Below are 19,357 nucleotides of genomic sequence, written 5' to 3' on the forward strand. Positions count from 1 at the left end.
TTTTTTCCTCCCCAGTTCCCAAGGCAGAGAATGAAGTCCCATCCCCAGCCTCTTCCCACCACAGCAGCAACCAGCCAGCCTCGCTGACGGAGGAGAAGCGAACGCCACAGGGCAGCCAGAACTCCCTCAACACTGTCAGCTCGGGCAGCGGCAGCACCAGTGGCATCGGCAGCGGTGGTGGCGGGGGCAGTGGTGTCGTCAGTGCCGTGGTCCAGCCCTACGATGTGGAAATCCGCCGCGGTGAAAACGAGGGGTTCGGCTTTGTCATTGTCTCCTCAGTGAGCAGGCCGGAGGCGGGGACGACATTTGGTAAGTCTTGGGGTTTTTTCAACGCACCTCGAATGAGACGCAGATTTGAGTGCTGCAGTGCAAGGAGGCGAGTGGGGATCTGTTTAATTAAAAGTCATGAGCGTGCCCTAATTTATATAATTAATAGTTTAATTGGAGGCCAAGACTTGGTAGGTGTTTACCACCTGGGTTTTGTTCAGCACTGAGTTGAGAAAAGCAAAATGAGAAATCCCAACCTGAAGAGCAAAAATGCCACCAATGGCAATTCCTGCTGCTCCCTGAAGCTCCAGCTCTCCCTGCTAGCTGGACGTCTTTCTGGGGTTTGCTCTCAGAAGAGCAGCCGGGGATACCCCCAGTGATGCTGTTTGCTAATGCAGAAATGGAGCAGGTGGAATGAAATATGTCTCCTGATGGTGGAACTGAGCCAGCTGATTTAAAAGCAGTAATGCTTAAACTGATTAACTTCTCCTTGGCAATCAGGGTTATTCTGATCCTCATTATGGAGTGAGCATGCTGATAGCTGGAAAGTTTTAATTAATAGTGCTTGCTGGTGAGACACAAAATGGAGAACACTGTTAAAAAAACAGGATGTTTTCTTGACCCATTCCGCCTCTTCCCAAATCCATTTCTTCAGAGTAGGGGGAAATGAAGTTCATGCGATGTCACACTTAATATCCTGCCCTAATAGATGTGGTCATGGTTTCTTTCTGAAGACAGTCCTTTCTGCTAGGCAGACACCCATTTCCAGGTGTTGCCGCAAAAGAGGTGTAATTCTGTCTACAGAGCGAACAAGTCGTGTGTTGCAAAGCATAAATAAGCTGGTTTTGCAAGTGGGCACAGAACAGCCTGCTCTAAAGCAGTAATGTCATTGCAAGGGGGAAACCAGTCAGAGATGCTATTTTCTTCCCTTTCCATCTCCTCCAAAAAGGCCAGAGGCAGCATCCACTTGTACTTTGTAGGGGAAAAAAGAAGGTGTTCCGTCCCTGTTAGTCTGTGGCACGTGATAGGGATGGAGGGGGAAAGGAAAGACAGAACGAGTGCCCTGGCCATCTTCACACTTCCTCTCAGAGCAGGGTTGTGGTTTGCAGACAAAATACATTGCAGTCTCCCTGTACAGCTTGAATGTTCCTGGGGCACGCAGGTGCATGTGGCAAGAAGTGGCCTTTCTCCCTTTTTTTTTAGGCTTTTTTCTCTGAAACTTCCTGCCGTTGCCCATTGGCAGTGCCGTTGCTAATACATCAAGGGAGCATCATCTCCTTTGCTGGTATTGATGTAGCACGGGCCATTTCTAACACTGTTCTGGGCAGTCACGGCAGCAGAGATTCCAAGGGGGAAATACCTACTATAGACCCGGTGCATTGAGTTCTGTCAGTTCTCAGGTGCTAGGCTACCTCACACTGTCCTTGCTGCTGGAAACTGCTCTTCCAGAATAGGTATTTTGGTGCCAGAACACAACAGTGTAATGTAATATAGATTAAAGTGAACTCAGTCTAAACCAGAGAGAGCGCTTTTCTCTTCTGAAAGTATTTGCAAACATGTGTGTAAATAACTTTTACTGTATGAAGACTATGCTCTAACTCTGTTCTGCAGAGAAACCTTGACCTGAAATTGTAAAGAGTTGTGTTTGCTTTAGCCCAAGATACTCGCTAACTGGAAGTTTTCTGTGCAGGGGCTCCTCACGGAGATCTGTTGATCTGTGACTGTTTTTCCTTTAATTTTTTTCAAGTGTATTCAGCTTTTTCCTAATACTCTGCATGAGATGTGTTCCCTCTGCTGCGTGGTGCTTGCTTTGGACCTGCTCTGTAGTTTTTTTCTTTCATGGGTAGTATTTAGAGATGGGCCAAACTGGTTCTCAAACCCACCTCGGTCACTTTGGTGTGGGCTCTGTCAGCTGTGTTCAGTGGATTGGATAGAGTAGGAGCTCATACCCTCAAAACAGCCTTTAAACTGGATGGGGCTTTGTATTGCCAGAAAGAGAAACTAACATCACAGTAAAAGAAGAAAAAAAAAAATCCCCCTACCATTTGCAACCAATATTAACACTTTCTGCCAGTTTTCATCACATCTTTCCAACCTTGATCTCTCACCTCACATGCCTTTTCTTAGCCTTTTCTTCTTTATGGTCTTTCTAGTGTTGTCATGTGTGCAGCAATGTATATCTCTAAAACTACTAATCAAATAAAGACTACAGCACAGATGGGAAAGTGCATCTTGAGGGTGAATGTATTGTGGATGCAAAGTATGAGATGACCACTCTGTATACCTCATGGTTTCAATCACATGCTGCGTGCCCGATGGCCTCTTGCCCATGTAAAGAAGCTGTACAAAAGCCCGGTGGATTTATCTGAGTGAAGTTGTGTATCCGCTGTGTCCCAGTTCTGCATTTGATGGACGACCCTGTGTTTTTGGGACGAACAATTGCATGGAACAGGAGGAGAATTTTGTCTCCAAAACACATTCATCCTAAAGTGCTCTTGCTCTGTGCGTCAGACATCTCAATGGTTTTGTGTGTGGTTTTAGAGGTATTTAAATGAGGAGGTCCTTATTCCTTCCCTGCTCCGGTCCTGACGCCATCTAAGATCATAAAAGGGGAAGGGTTAAAAGAGGCTGAGGTGGATGCCTGCACCACACAGGTTACCTTTGTCAGTCTTGGCCCATCTGTAGTGGTCCTGTACCTTCCCTGGTAGTACCTTTATTCACGATGGAAGAAAACCGTTTCATGTTGCTTCCCCATGCGGTGCTGATAGATTGGGTCTTCGTGGTAGAAAGGGAGTCGCACTCCCTCCTAGGCCTAGAACAATTTTATCTTTCTAAATTGAGAAAGAACAAAACATTGGCAGAAGCTTGAACAGCAGCTGACTTAGAGAAAGACTGGAGAGGCTGACACTGATGTAATCTTGGAGGAGGAAGGTTGTGTTTTCTACGAGCAGTTTCAATTTTTTTGTTCAAAAATAAAATCAGGATTTGGGTTATGATGGGGCTGCTAAGTGCAGTTGTAGTCTATAAAAATATCACCATTTATTAACAGAAATCCAGGTGGGGGGAGTTTTGAGTGATTAACAAAACACCTTTTTGTAAAAGAAGTAAAGTATTGTGCACTCGTACTAGTTGATTGCCAATGTTTTGAACACTGGCAGCAAAGCTATCCTATAATAACTTTTGCTTGATGCATTAATTAATTAACCCTTAACCTTCTCTTTCCCTTTTCAACCCTTTTTCTCCTTTCCCCTTCACCATATTCCCACGTATGTAAACAATTAAAAAACCAAATCAAAACAAAACAAAACAAAAACAACCCCCAAACCAATACAAAAGCGGGAAATGCATGTGTGGCCATGCCTCACAAAATAGGTCGGATAATTGAAGGGAGTCCCGCAGACCGCTGTGGCAAGCTGAAAGTAGGCGATCGGATCTTGGCTGTGAATGGGTGCTCCATCACCAACAAGTCGCATTCAGACATCGTCAACCTCATTAAGGAAGCGGGAAACACCGTTACCCTGCGCATCATTCCAGGAGATGGTAAAGTATATGTTTCCTGCTGTCTTGTCTGACCCTCTTGTTGGTTTTGTTCCCAGGCTTTTTGCATCAGTCGGAGCTGCAAAGTCATGGAGGACTCAATTTCCCCTCCCACTTTAGGAATTAGCAGTGAGGGAGGTTGTGAGTCTTCCATAGCTTTATTGTTTGTTTCTTTCTATAGAAATGGGAGTTCTTTTTTTAAACAGGGAGGTGCTGATTCTACATTAAAAAAAAAATATATTCCATTTTATCTTGTTCCTCCACGTATGTCCTTAAAATGATGTTCTGTAAATTTGATGCATATCTCGGTACACTTGGATTTGATTCTTAGGGTTAATAATGCAGCTTTAGAATATTTGGGAACGACTTGTTAATATGTGGGATTCCTGAAGCTTTGTATATACACAAGCAGGTTATAGAGTAAAGAGCTCACAGAAAGGGATAAACACGTTGTCATGTTTTAAGCTGTTTGAAGAGATTTGTTTTTATTCTGGGTAAGTTGCTTTGGGAGTGAGCTCAGTACATTTTGAAATGACTTTGTTAAATGGCAATGGCTCTGGAGCTGCTGTGTGCTTGCACTGATTGTTGTAAGATTTACCCCAGACAGGATCTCACTGTTTCAGATCAGAGGGAACATGCAGGATCCCTAATGATATGCTGACACTTGATACTGGTTTCAGGTCATTGAACTATTTAATAAAAATAAGGATCTGTGTTCTATATCAGTTTCATTAAACTGATCCCTAGCTGTGATGCCAAATAGGAAAAGAGCAGAAACGTATGTAAAGTATCTGTAGCAGAACTAAAATTGCTGTGGCTCTAAATTCTAAGTATTTGTTTGTTCATCGTCCTGCTCTGCCATGGATGGGTTCATAGGGAGAACTCGTTAGGCAGAAATCTTTTTACATTGCTCTCTTTTTAAGCTGAATCCAGGGGTATAAGATTTGATGGCTCAGATACAGTGCTAATGAGCATTTCTTAGAGTTGTACAGGACATTATTTGCATTCAGTTAAATATAGAGAAAGTGTGATTAAGTTCGAAAGAAAAGTTGAGAAAGTATGGCTGAATTGAACCTGGTACCTGTAAAGCAGAATGAAGAAGTTACATGATGTGATTTCCAGTGAGAACTGTTTGGTAGTTGCTAACTCTCGTACTTTCTAATCTGAAGCACGGATTTGGTTACCCCACAGAGCATGATGATGCTATGTTTAGTTATAGGATAAAAATAGGCCAGGATGAGAAATGATCTGGTTATAAATTATTTCTGTTTAGGATGATCTGTTTTGCATAAAGGCTTTATTTTCCTACTGTTCAGTAGCTACCAGGTCAAATGGTATATGATCCTTTGCTGCTTCGAGCAAATTGAGTGTTCATGAATAATAAAATAGCTGTGAATCAGGCTAACGTCTGAGCTGGCCTGTGTGTGCCAGTTTTGGAAGGTAAACTGGGAGAAGAATTGTTCATTACCTGTGTTTTGGTATCCGATAAAAATCAAGGAAGGTGAATCTTTGAATAAATAAATAAAGTTTTTTTAAAAGGCAAAAATACCTAAGAAATAAATAACTTTTGAATGATTTAGGAATTTTTTAAGAAGAATACAGCCTCCTGACATGAATGCTCAGCCAGTCTTGTTCATGCAAATATGTGTACAAATTACCATGTTAAATTGCTTAGGTTAGAAGGGAAATCTGTACCTGTGACTGACATCAGGTGGATGTCAGGGAAGGTGGATGTTAGGGAAGGTGGAAAGCTGTAATTTAGGGAAGGAGTCAGCTCTTCTCTCTCATAGAAATGCAGGCTTTGAGTCTTTTTATTTACTGTCCCTTTGAAATTCCAAGTCAGATTGCCAACTCTGCATAGAATTGCCTGCATTTAATTTCCAAAAGCCAGTAAGACCAGACACTCTCAAAATTGCTGAGAGGTTTGCTCTAAAAAAATGAGATTTAAGAAATTGGTCTCAATGTTGTTTTCTTTTTGCTGTCTTCGGGTGCTTTTGTCGATTTATTGTTTTCTTTTTGTTGCTTTTGGGGTGCTTTTTTGGTAAATGTAAATGGTCTAACTGCACTTAAGGGGGGTGGGGGAAGAATAAATCAGAAGCCATGCTTCTCAGATAATCATGAAACTACGGTTCATCACAAGACTCACAATAAACTCACACTGCTAATCTCTTCTAACATTATTAAAAACACGAAGGGTTTTTGCTGTGTAATAAGTCTTGCACCAACTCATTGCCATAGACCACTGCAGGAGTGCATTTGCAATGAAATTATGATGCTTTAACATACTGCCAGCTGATGCAAGGATACAGAGAGCTGAAAAATGGCAGCTTAGATTAGGCATTTAATTGGTGTTTGAGTGTTCTAGGGCAGAACAGGGCAAGGAATCAATGAAATATTTAGGATTTAGAATGTACAATTGTAATTCTACTGGAGATAATTTTTCCTATATTTGTGTTCTGTTCCAGTTTTGCATGGTGGCTGGCATGTGTCCTGAACCACTGTCTAAAATCTAGCAAAATTATGCACAACTCCTGACTCATGGGATAGGGTGGGCTAAAGTTAGATACAGTACGGTGGCGTGAAGATACATCTGTACCAAGATGTGTTGTTGCTCTGCTTGGTATTCTTAGTGTGACCTACTAAAGGGTATGAATCTTGCATTCTCTTTGAAGCCCATCTTCATCTGATCTCCAAATATTTGTGGAGGTTTTCAGAGGCTTTTGTTCTGGATGAATACAGAACACTTAACCATGATTTGGGACCTTCTTATGCTGGAGCCAAATTTTAGCATCAAGGCATCTTTACAAAATACACAGAATTATTTCTTGAAGTCCAACAGTGTAACCACACATAGGGACGTCTCCTTCTCACACAAGCCCGCTGTCAGCGGCACATCCTCACAAAGCCATGTTTTGGTCATGCCTCTACCCTGAGAGGTGCAGGCCGACCCAGGAGCTTCTCTTGCTCCCCGAGTCACCAGACACAAGCCAGCTCTGGTCTGGAAGATGTTACAGCTCCATATGCTGAGGGTTTGGGCATGTTAATTTGGGCACAGTGCTGCAGGCAAAGGAGCTGTGCTCTCATTGCACCCATCTGTTTAAATGGTTCTTCTTTTTCTCTTTCCCTTTTCCTGAGTTTCCCTTGACATGGGCAGAAAGGAAAAACCTTCACCTCATCTAGATGTCTCCACAATTAAAATAAATCCATGAAATACAATAGGTTTCCAGGAGCAAGTAAGCCCATGACCACCACCTCTCTCCTTAATTCAGGCAAAAAACCTCCCATTTCTTCAATTTTGTATTACAGCTGGACTCTGTTTAATAATGGCAGATTTCTCCATAGTCAATAAAATGAATTACCGGATGCCTGGAGCTTAAGAGGCAAACAAGGGCAGGGTAGAAGACCTTGTAATTTTATGCTGGAGAGCCAGATGTTTCCACCCAGTTTTCGTTGCTCTTTTCTGATGGTGCCTTTTTTTTAAGGGGGATTGGAACTAGAGAAATTCAGTCAAGAAACAAGGTGCATGTCCTTAATTTTAAGCAGAATTTTAAATGAGTTCTGGGTTAACTCTGGTCTTATTGCAGTCTATGATAAAGCTCCAAAATGACAAGGGGACCATTTTGCCATGCCGTGCTGTGAGGGACACCTAGCTAGTCCCTTTCCAATTATGCCTATAGCAACGCCCTTCGCAGTTTTGTGAAGCAGGAGAGAGGACCTCTCCTGGAAGCACCTCCTTCTGTGCATAGAGAAATATGGCATTTGCACAGGCTGATGCTGGGCTGGGAGCTGTTTACCATGGCATAAATTGAGTTTTGAAGTTAATCCTCCTCTCTGTATTCTCTTGGTAAATGGCACCCAGAGCTATTGATGCATTTGGTACAGGTGGTTCCACGTCCCTGAGTGCAGCTTTGAGTGCTCAGGCAGCAGTGGGTTGTATTTCAAAGATGGATTTCAGAAAGTTTGGGGTTTAGCCACATTCAATATCACCTTGTGAGGTATTAGATAAAAGCCACATGTCAATCCTACTGAAGATTGCAGTTTCTGATAGAGGAAGCACTGATAAGCTTATAATCCATGGAATAGTTATTGCTACTATAAAATTAATCCAGTCAACCTACCATATTTGGAGACTTTAATGATTGAAATTCATGTCGTTAGGCAACAGACAAAACATTCCTCAACCCTTCCTCCACAAGTCAGTCTTTGTTCTGAGTGTTTCTAACAGTCAGAGATGTTTCTAATCCAGATGTCTCTTTCCCCTTTCCCCTTTCCCCTTTCCCCTTTCCCCTTTTCCCTTTCCCCTTTCCCCTTCCCTTCCCTTCCCTTCCCCTTTCCCTTTCCCTTTCCCTTTCCCTTCCCTTCCTTCCCCTTTCCCCTTTCCCCTTTCCCCTTTCCCTTTCCCTTTCCCTTTCCCTTTCCTTTCCTTTCCTTTCCTTTCCTTTCCTTTCCTTTCCTTTCCTTTCCTTTCCTTTCCTTTCCTTTCCTTTCCTTTCCTTTCCAATTGAGTGGCCTCAGGTTTCTCTTGAGATTAATGGGAGTGCTGATGTATTTGGTTACTAAAAAATCCCCTCATTTGTGTATTTGTTATATAAATATACTATATATATATTGTATAAATGTATATAAACATTTGACTCCCTGCTCTATACTGTTTGTGATGGGTAGCTCTGGCAGTTTCTGCTGTACATATTTTTTGCTAATTAACTTTTGCAGTTAAGCTAAATATGATGCCTTCACTAAAGCCTTGACTTTTTCAAGAGCATAGGATACAACAGCAGCAGTTATGTGGCAATGTTTCCTAGCTGGTTAGGAGTGTTTTGAATTTTTTCTCTTACAAAGAAGAAAAACAGATTACACAGTAATTTGGTACATCTGATGACAGATACCAGAAAAAAGCTGAGCCATGAGGGATGTATCACGTAAAGTTTCAATGTGCAACTCAAAGGCCAACATTTCTCTGCAACTGAGGTGCCGTAGAGTTTCATATAAGTAATTACCTGACTTAGCTTAGACTTTATCCTGTTAATTTTTGGATTTAAGAAAGTTGAGCCAATCTCAAGTTCTTTAAAAACAACTTAATGATGCTTTCCAGTGAAATGCCTTTGTAAAACTTTTGTTTTATCAGTGAATAGCCAATGGTCTTCCCTCATAATGAAAAACAAATTTATTTTGCAGAATCCTCCAATGCTACTTTATTGACCAATGCAGAAAAAATTGCTACAATTACAACCACACATACTCCTCAGCAAATACCGCAGGAGACCAGGTCAGACTGTTTTCCTTGAGGAGAGCGTGTTGACATGCTCTCTCTTTGGTTACTTCTTGATCATCTTCACATCCCATGAGCTGTATTTTTCCTCTCTCCCTCTCTCTCTCATTCATTACAGCAGGAACAACACCAAACCAAAGCAAGAATCCCAGTTTGATTTCAAACCACCCCAAGCAGCACAGGTAAGGAGTACCTTTCTAATTGTTTTGTTTACCACAGACTGTTGCTTCCAGCCTGCTTGAGGGCTGCGTTCAAATGTTTCCCTTGAAAATTCCTGCTGGGAAGCTGTTCTCCCTCAGTCTGTTTGCTGAAGAAAGAGGAATTTGCTGATTAGTTTCTTAATATGTGTTGCTGTTGTTTCAGCTGAGAAACATTTCCAACACATTCTCATCAAGACTTTTAGGGAGAACAAAAAAAGAAAAAAAAAGTGACATTTTTATGACAGTAATAATTTGTGTGTTTGTTTATTGAATTGTATATTTTGAGGGGCCTCCTCTCCAGAAAGTACTGTTGTGTGCAAATGATAAATTCAGAGGACAAAAAAGAGGAAAACTTAATAAGGGGCAGTAGCTGGAGTGTTCCAGCTTTCGCAGATGGCATCTTATTAGAGAGATTATCTATCTCACTGTTAACTTTCCTTGCCACTGGCCATCCTAGAAGTAACCTCTTCCATTAGGGACTTCAAAACATCCTATGCTAACAGCATTTGTGAAAAACAATGCGTGTACTTCTGAGCTTCTTGCAAAGGAATAGATGAGGTGGTAGCAAAAAGGAGAAGCCAGCACCATGGTATAGATTCGTCCCAGGTACCTTTAGACATTTAACTAAAGCCTGGCACTGGAAGTGAAGTTGCCCTAGCCTTCCTTTGCAGTTGGTAGAACACTAACCACCCTCCAGAAACGTGCCTTTCTGCCCTGGGCACAGGAGGTGTTGTGTAACAGGGGTGCCTAAAGATCCCAACAGCCCTTTGCAGATCACCGCCAGCACTCCAAATTCCAGGGTGGAATCTGAGAAAGCAGGAAATTGTAGTCTGTGTGTGAAAACTCAACTGATTTTCTTTTTTTAATTATGAGTAACAAAAATAATAATATTTGTTGGTTAAATAATTTAAAAAATGAGAGTAGAGCAGCATTTAACTTCCTGTTCAACTGTGCATATATTGTCTTCACTCCAGCAGGACCAAGACTTTTACACTGTTGAGCTGGAAAGAGGAGCCAAAGGGTTTGGCTTTAGCCTGCGAGGTGGCCGGGAGTATAATATGGATCTGTACGTGTTGCGGCTAGCTGAGGATGGTCCAGCTGAGAGATGTGGGAAGATGAGGGTATGCACAAACAGATTTAAAAAACATGCTTCTCTGCAATAAGCTGACTTCCCTGCCTCTCCCCTACAGGCACACCTTCTGCTGTGCCAGCTCAGAGGAAAATTAAATGTTAACTGAAAGGAGCAGTGGTTCCTATTTACTTCTGTCAATGGCTTCTGTCACTCTTTGTATACAGTCTGTAACCGTGTGTGTGCATTGGAAGATTTCACCCCCTTGTTCCAACGCGGGTTTCCAAATTCTAATACATAATCTGACTTTTAAAGTCTTACAAAGATATGTGTAGCAATGAAAATGTAATAGCCGCAATCTTTGCCAGCTCCTTTAAAGCTGGAGCCGTGAGTAGAAAATTGAGGTGTCCCACCTGATCCTCTCCTCTGCTAGGGGGTAGAGTGGTGAGGGAGTGTGTATACAGACCCATGGATTGCAAAATTAGTGTAGTTTTTGATTAGTATTAACTACTAACTTCACATATCATCTAAATTATAAACACTGTAACAAGGACATGTTATAAAATGCCTACAGAAAAATTAAATTGCCAAGTTTTATGTACTCCTTGCTCCTCTCTTTGAGAATGCATGATAACTCTACAGCATATGTCTTTTTCTTCTCCATATATATCATGCAAAGGGCATTTTCAGAATTCTTTTGCTAGGGGTAGATTTATAGGTCCCTGATTAAAATAAATCAGTGCTGCCCTGTGGAAGCCAATGCTTTGACAAGCTCTTCCAAGCCTTCTTTTCCTATCCTGATAAATGATTATATTTACAAAAGCAGGTTTACTGGTTCATAGCAGGTATCTATATCCAAGTGAGAAACGGACTTGAAAAAGCTATTTGAACATCCCAGTTACAGCAAACTGTAAAACAAGCAACAACTTTGACCAAAGACTTTACAAATAATCAAAATAAAATAAAATAACACCAGTTCTAACACAGCTCTAGGTATTGAGCAATATAGTCATGGAAGGTGGTTTTACAGAGCAGCAATGAAATATTTTGATACCTCAAGCTTTCCCTGTTGTCTTCATGTTTCCCAGGCCCTTGCATACTGTTTTTTGTGGACTGCCACTGGAAGGAGTTGGGCGTATTTAGCTTCACCTGGTGCATAGTTGTTCTTCCACTTCTGCTGTGGCCATTGTTTTGTGGTGTGCTGGTGGTGGCCCTCGTGGGGGCTTGTTTCTAATCTTAGACTCTTTTCTTTTATTACGTTGACAGATTGGTGATGAAATCTTAGAGATCAATGGAGAAACTACCAAGAACATGAAGCATGCTCGGGCCATCGAACTGATTAAAAACGGTGGCCGCAGGGTCCGCCTGTTTCTGAAACGCGGAGATGGCTCTGTCCCAGAATATGGTGGGTCAAACTATGAAAACATTCCTTTCTTCCCTGGCATCACTCCATGAATGATTTGTCTCAAGATCTGAAGCGGGAATTCTTTTTTATTTTCCTTTCTCACCAGTGTCTTACCAACCTTTGCAACATATGGTTAATTGCCTCGCTTGTGCTGAATTTTCTACACATTTCATCCTTTGCTTGCTTCCATGGACTTGGGGCGCAGTGTAAGGCAAGATCATCATAGCAGTATTTTTGGTGATCAGAGAGGAAAACAAAACAAAACAAAAAAACCCTTATTGTCTTGTCCAGCCAAACAAGGAATGTCATTGAACTGTGCCAAACTGTTTCTCAGCGGCTGAATTGTTGTTTCAAATAGGTCTCTACTTCTAATCAATGCAAAAACTGGGATCCTGAGTTGTTATTCTGAAGCAGTGATTTTTTTTGGTAGGTTTTTCTCTTAGTTCCTGTCTGTATCCATAGACATGAATGCCGAGATGGCTTATGAGATTTTTGCCTTCCCTTAATATTTATGTAAATATTTATAAAGTTATTTAAGAAAAAGAAGGAAAAAAAAGCTTTACTGCAAAAAGGTATTGATTTGGCCTCCTGAGCGCTTTTCTCCCCCCTTAAACTGTCTGCTGGTTTCAACTAGTCAATTTGTAAGGTCTGAAAAGGTGAGGAGGTTATGAAAAGGTGCTCTCGTGTCTGTCTTGGGGGAAACATTCAGTCCTTGTTTCTTACTAAGAATTGCATTAGATTTCCTTTTCTTCCCCCGGAGGTTGGATTGCTGGGTGGCTTAACTTAGCACACTATTTAATATTATAATTATGTCTTATTTATTTGAGATAATTGTCAAATATTGTGCCCTCGATGGAGGGCTACTCCCAACCAAAGGTCTTTGAGGTTTCTGTAGAAACTGATGATTGAAGGGATGTCCTTTATACTTTTCTCCCCGTGTTTGGGTTATTTCTATGTCAGTAAGTTCTGTGTTTATCATTCACTCCATGTCCTAAAACCAGAAACAAAACCCTTCTGCACAATTTATGAACTAGATTTTCTTTTCATTTACTGTACCACGTTTGAGAGTTTCTGCTCACTCTGCTCATTATTTAACTTAAAATGACCAATTCAGAGTATAACCAACAAACAATTGAAGCGTTTATCAATATGGAAGTTGTGGGTTTACACTTCTGTAATATAAATAGCACATCAGAAGGTTCAATGATGGCACTGAAATTCTGTAATGTTCTTTCTACTTTTGTCTTTTCCTATACTCCTTTGGATGTACAGTACTGTATCATATGCTAGACTGCATAAATACCCTGTAAATTAAGTGCTTCACTTCTCAAAGCATATGTCTGTTGCACTGAGGATGGAAATCCACCACGAATTTTCTTTTGGCTAATGCTAAACCACTAAAAGTTTATTCTCCAAGCAAGGATTTAATATACAGGGGTTGCACTACTGTAAAGAATATCCTTGTAACATTTGGGACTCCTTCCTCTCTTCGTTCTGTTCGCTGCAGTCGCAAATGGTTCCTCTAATAATGTTAAGTTCCAATATTTTTCTGACTCGATTGGAACGTGCTTCTCTATGAGGCTGTATATTTTTGTAATGAGTTTTGTACTTATTTTTAATGTTGTGGTCTCTGGTGGACTTTATTTTTCGTTGTTGTTTGATTGTTAATGTTTTTTCTATGACATTCTGTGTCGCTGTTCCAGCTGTCTTTTAGAATGGATGCTCTCGTTGTCTGGGTTATTGAATCACCTCTTAGATGTCTCTTTATGTCACGATAATAACAACTGCTGTCTTTGCAGCCTTATATTTGGGTGAAGCCTAGACAATCTGACTGGAAAAATAAACTTTCTTTATTCTAAGATAAAATATGAAGATTTTTCTTTCTTTCATCTTTATTATAGGGAATCTAAATTTTCTACTTTTCTCTTTCTCTTTCTCTTACTTTTCTTGGTGCTGGGCTCTTCCTTCCTCAGCGATGATACCTCCTAATATCGCTGCATGTATGAGAAATGACAAGCTCGGGGAGTCTTGCTTCTACCTTATGGGCCATAATCAAACTACGGTTTGTAGCTAAAATCAATATTAGGTGTTTTTGTGCTGTGGCCTAATTCCCTCACATTGCTTTCCGCTTCGCTATATTTTATATGTACAGCAATTCATTCCGAGCACCCTGCGTCCCCTGAATTGTAAGTACACCACAGGACACGTTTAAACCTCGCTTGTACCTTGTGCGATAGCCAGGTTGCCGCAAGCCACGTGCTTACAGCTACGGAAAGGCGGTGTGGTCCCCAGCTGCTGCCTGAAAATGCTAATAAGCAAAATGCACACACGTGAGTCGCAACACGGGTTTCACCTGGAAATCACAAAAATCATGGCCCATGCACACACCGACCTTCCCAAGCTAAGGAATGGAAATGCCATCAAATGGGAGACGCTTTGCGTGGTGGCAGGAGGAATGAGCATGTAGAGTGTTTGGCTTGGGGGAGGGAAGACAAAAAGGAGAAAACCAGAAAAAAAATCTGTCCCCACAAGTGTTTGTAAGGGTTTTCAGTCGTTGCAATCAGGACAGTCCACCTCGAGGTGGGTGCCTCGGTGCGAGCGGCAGGAAGCCTGCAGGAAGCATAGCTAACGCCAGCCGAGCTGCTGTGCAGAAGTTACTTTAAAAAAGAAAACAATAAGCAAATAAAAGCAACGCTCGCATTAAGTCAGCACAGCTACTTTAATGTTTGCCATGTCTATAATGAATCATTCATAAACATCCGTTACAAATGACATGAGTAATTGTAGCTTAGCTGCAGCGCAGGGCTGGTTTTTAGTTTTGGGGTTGTGTTTTTTCTTCTGCTTTGCAGTTTGTCTCGCAGAAGTAGCTCAGATGTATTTTACCTGAAATACTACATTAATAATAATGAACTGGAGATTAGGTATTAATCAAAGCCATCCTACATATTACGATATCTTTCCATTGCTTTGATATGAAACAATCATAACTTCTGTCATCGTTGTTCGAATCATTGTGGCAAAACCAAAATCTACCCTAGGACTTTTCATAACATGGTAGAACTAAGTGAGATTAAGTAATGTCTTAAATGAAATGGAAATTGCATTATTACGGTCTAATTCTCACACCTTCAAAATGTTATTTTACGAGGTGAAAACTTACTAATCAATTCTATTTTCTGTACATTTTCTGCTATTTGAAACAAGGCCTCCCACACCTGGAAGGCAGTTCTTTCAAAAGACTTAAAAGAAAAATATCATTTCCTAAAGGCCCTCTTTATTGGAAATTGTTAAAAAAACAGCCAACAACCTGAACTACAATATCTTTTTTTTCCACTGGAAAGAAAGTAGTGTAACCGAAACATTATGAATTGGGCTTGGGGAAAATGTAAAATGCCCCGTGACAAGAAGAGCATAAAGATGATATCGGCTTGGACCAAAACACGGCTAACGAACAGAGCAGCACCAGTACTAACCTGTAACTCTCGTTGTTCGCAGTTAAATTAACAAAAGCTTTGGTTAGCCTTCGCTGACTGCTTTAACAGTTGTTTGTTTTTGTCACTAATGAAGTCTGAAGAGTGATAAGTGGTGTCACGGCGCTGCGGAAGGCATCGGTACCAAACGCTTTGCTGTTATTTTCTTTCAGACCCCAGCAGTGACAGGAACAGTCCCGCCACAGGTTCACAAAATGTATCGGAAATGAAACCCGTGCCATCCGACCGACGGCAGCACCCATCATCGGAGTCCAGTTATCCACCAGACCTTCACAAATCATCACAACATGGGGACAAGCGGACTTACGTTAGAGACCTAAAAGGCAGCAGAGAGTTTAGCAGACATCCCAATGAACACCACACTTGGAATGGGACTTCTAAAACCAACGACCATGTGCCAGGCAGGAGGACGGAGAGGTCGCCGGAGAGGAGGCACGAGAGGCAGCCGGAGAGGGCGGTGGTGAACGGGCAGAAGAGGAGGTCTCCCGAAAAGCGGAGGGAAGGGACGAGGAGCGCCGACAACACTTTGGAGAGGCGGGAGCGACACGAGAGGAGGAGAGACCTCTCCCCCGAGAGGCGCAGAGAGCGGTCGCCCAGCCGCCGCCGGCGGTCGCTGGAGAGACTCACGGAGCCGAGGAGGTCGCCCGATCGGAGAAGAGAGAGCTCCCTCGACCGGCGGGCCAAGTCGTCTGACCGGCGGAGGGAGAGGTCGCCCGACAGACGGCTCCGGGAGGAGCGAGTCGGCCACCGGGAGAGGGAAGACCCCGGCTGGAAGCAGGAGCCGAGCCGCAGGCACCTGCCCGAGCAGCGCAGGCGGCCGTACAAGGAGTGCAGCACCGACCTCAGCATCTGAGGGGCTCCTCCGGGGTCCCCGTCGCCTTCCCCACGCCACAGGAGCGGAGGAGAGAGCGCGGGAGCTGAAACCATCCGGCTTTCGCAGGCGAGGAGACATCCGGCACCTGCTGATCCTACAAACCTTTTATGCAGATGAAATCTTATAACAAAAAAAAAAAGTGTTGTGCCTGATGTATAATATTAAAGAAAGTATTTTTCAGTGTATTCTTTTTTTTTAATTACTTGCCAAATGTTGGTCCTAAAGGATTATAAAATTTTGTTTCTACATTCTTTGTAGATTTCTTAAGAATAATTCCTTTATTGGGCTACTTTCCCCCCTCCCCACTATAGTAAATGGGGGTAGCCAGTAATATAATATAGGCAAAGGATTTTATGACCAAGTTTGAATAATTTGATCCAGACTGTTCTCTAGTGACTCACTGCTACACTGTATGTAGAAAATTTTTTAAGGGGTGGGGGTGGGGAAGGAAGAAAATTGTTCATCTCAGTAGGAATGGAGCGCTCCTGCTGAAGGAATTAAAAAAGAAAGAGACAAATGTTCCTAAAATTGCAAGAACTGTTTGAAGAGACTACTGTTTCAATGAAGGATATTTATAATAATAATAAATAATTAAAAAAATACAAACCCACACAGCACAAGATGATTTACGATAAGGAATTTCTAGTTTGTTCCATGAACAGTTTATACTTTCAGGCCCCCTCTACAGGATGCGCAAAGGCAGAAGGACTGGTAACCACCATGCCTGTGTCACACACTAACGTAGACTGTTGATCTCTCATTAGCCTCAGCAACATTTAACGATATTTCATTAAGGCAGCCGCCGCAGCCCTGCTCATCTTCTAGATGTATATGGACAGCACCCGAGCATGCATGGTATTGTTTGTCTGCTTTGAAGCAAGGGAAGGGATCGGGATCCCGGGACAAGGCACAATGCGGTGGGAGCAAAGTCCTCCCTCTCAGAGTAGGTGTATTCCTTCTGCTCAGGCAAAACCAGTGGGCTTTTCTTATTTTGCCAAATTCCAAAAGCTCTCTCTTCTTCTTGCTCTATATTTAAGTTTTTTTATTTTACTGGTTCATCCTTACTGAGACAAAAGGAGTGCACTTGCTGGGGGGAGCGGGGGGGAAGGAAAAAAAGAAAAAAAAAAAGATGTATCAAAGGAAAAACACAGGCAAAAAGAGGCAATCAGTGGGACAACCTGGTTGTAGAAGCCTGTCCATACTGGTTATATGCTGTAAATTTGAATCTAAGAACAGCAGCAAAAGGGAAACCTGCAAGTTTCTAGGTTGTATTTTTAAATTTGCAAGTTGTGTGGTAAGTCTGCTGTAGTATTGGTATAAGATTTTAACGGATTACTGCCTAGCTGAGCCAAAATGTTTGCCGTTACTGTTGGACCACTGAAGTAAACTGCTGCTTTTTACAGTGCATTGGTGTGTACATGTATACTGTTTCACATTTTCCATATGAACACAAAAACATTGCAAGTCTATCACTGTTGTTGCCATGGTACTGTAAAAACAAAACCAAGAAAGAAGATGGCCGATCATTGTGTGTACAGTTTAAATTGTAATTAATAGAGCCTGTTTGAAAAAAAAACAAAACTGTTGCCTTTTTCTTGTATAAAAGAGGATTTATGACAAAATTTAGCTGTGAGGAATGTGATTAAGTGTTTATATTTCTGAAAATGGAACAAATTGATTCAGGGGATATATTTTAATGTAAACTGAATCAGGTATGTAAAGCTGTTTTAAAATGGGAGACTATATAAGTAATTCTGAAGCTTTTGTTGGTTTGAATATCATTTCTTTTTTCATGGTGGGCCTGCTTATGTATTATTAAGCACTTGTATGCAGTCTATGTTCTTCAATCATCATTTCTTGCAATGTGCTATAGGCATAATGCTCTTTTCTGTGTTGATGAAAAGCAGTATGTGGGCCAATCTTTTTTATAAAACACTATGCATATATAAATACTACATTGTTCATAGCTTTATTTGACTTAATGGGTTTATACATAACACTAGTATGAGTAGACGTGGACTTACCCAGTACAAGCTTCTTTCCTTGGAACAGACACTATGTATATGATGTAGCAACAAAGAAGGAGAAAGTCTGTGAATGCTATTTTTATTATCAAATAAAGTTTTCCATACAAAGCATACATATGAGTGTAGTGATAAGATAAAGGAGGAGCCACACCTTAACGTTACTTACTCATCCCTGTCTAAATTAGTAAACTGTAGGTTACAGTCTGGAAGGGCCGTCCATTAAATATGTATTAATCATCCATTAAATATATACTAATCCTTTGACAAGCCTTAAAGCACAGGTTCCCAGTTTTCCAATATAAAGTTTTCTTCCCCAAAATAATCAGAAGAGTTCAGGTGAAGCAGGGTTTGTTCCTACATCTGGGTTTTGTATCACTGGTCCTTCATAAGCCATCAGCATGGGCAACAGTGTAAAATCAAGACAAGGCAGCAACTACTCTGTTGCTGTTGTTGGGATTGTTGGTGCCATATATATATGTACGTATATGTATATGTATATATACACGCATATACGTACATATATATACATATCACCAAGAGTATATGTCTCCCATCTCTTAGTTCTTGAAATGTGTAAAGACTGTTAAGGATTGCAAAACTGTTACTTTAAGTAGATTTTTTTTAAATAACTTTTAAACATTGTGTAGTTTATCAGGCCCCACTCATCTGTTTTCCCGATACTTCAGCTAACCTGCTGGGAGTCCAGGCAGCTTGAGAGTCGCCGGTGAATGATTTGTATTTCCAGTCGCAGCATCTGCAGAGGGATTTGTCAGATGCAGCCTGAGTCTTTAGGGGTATGGTTGGGTCACTGAGAATGTGTTGGGATATTTTAGGTTTGAATCTTTTATGATGTTCAATGCCTTCTTACTCTGAAGTTATGTTGTAATGTTATACATTGGTTCTGAATTTGTATTTTCTGCTGTTACTACTGTTTGTCCTCTCCTTGTTCATGTTATAGCATAGTTTAAATGATCTTAAAGAGCTGATTAGGTGAGTCTCAAGCTTTTGAAGTGTGTCTTTGAAGTGTTGAGTCTCAAGCTAAAGAAGATATTACATAGTTAATACCAAAATTACATTGTACAGAAACATTTAATTCAAAAAACACTGCAAGTTGACAAAAAAAAGTTATTCAAAATGCCTTGTTAGTGGTGGCATCCTTTCTACTGCTTCCAAACCCACTGAGAGCTGGAGCCCTGCTTTAAAGCATGAGCATTGCAG

General features: G+C 41.4%; 1 protein-coding gene across 23 annotated transcripts in view; it reads left to right on the forward strand.

Moving 5' to 3' along the window:
• Nucleotides 1-18,243, forward strand: part of MAGI1 (membrane associated guanylate kinase, WW and PDZ domain containing 1) — a 362,679-nt gene extending 344,436 nt beyond the window's left edge. For 9 of the 23 annotated variants that reach the window (XM_072875929.1, XM_072875934.1, XM_072875935.1 and 6 more), the window contains 7 exons: nucleotides 16-309; nucleotides 3,604-3,807; nucleotides 8,980-9,070; nucleotides 9,192-9,255; nucleotides 10,248-10,394; nucleotides 11,609-11,747; nucleotides 15,391-18,243. In XM_072875929.1, coding sequence (XP_072732030.1) covers nucleotides 16-309; nucleotides 3,604-3,807; nucleotides 8,980-9,070; nucleotides 9,192-9,255; nucleotides 10,248-10,394; nucleotides 11,609-11,747; nucleotides 15,391-16,091 — 1,640 coding nt within the window. In that variant the 3' untranslated portion in view covers nucleotides 16,092-18,243. Of the gene's footprint in view, nucleotides 1-15; nucleotides 310-3,603; nucleotides 3,808-8,979; nucleotides 9,071-9,191; nucleotides 9,256-10,247; nucleotides 10,395-11,608; nucleotides 11,813-13,720; nucleotides 13,810-15,390 lie in introns of those variants that run through there. The other 14 variants (XM_072875931.1, XM_072875946.1, XM_072875949.1 and 11 more) reach the window with 8 other exon arrangements.
• Nucleotides 18,244-19,357: the final 1,114 nt, after the last annotated feature.

Source organism: Ciconia boyciana, chromosome 11 (genome assembly GCF_034638445.1).
Source record: "Ciconia boyciana chromosome 11, ASM3463844v1, whole genome shotgun sequence".
NCBI lineage: Eukaryota > Metazoa > Chordata > Aves > Ciconiiformes > Ciconiidae > Ciconia > Ciconia boyciana.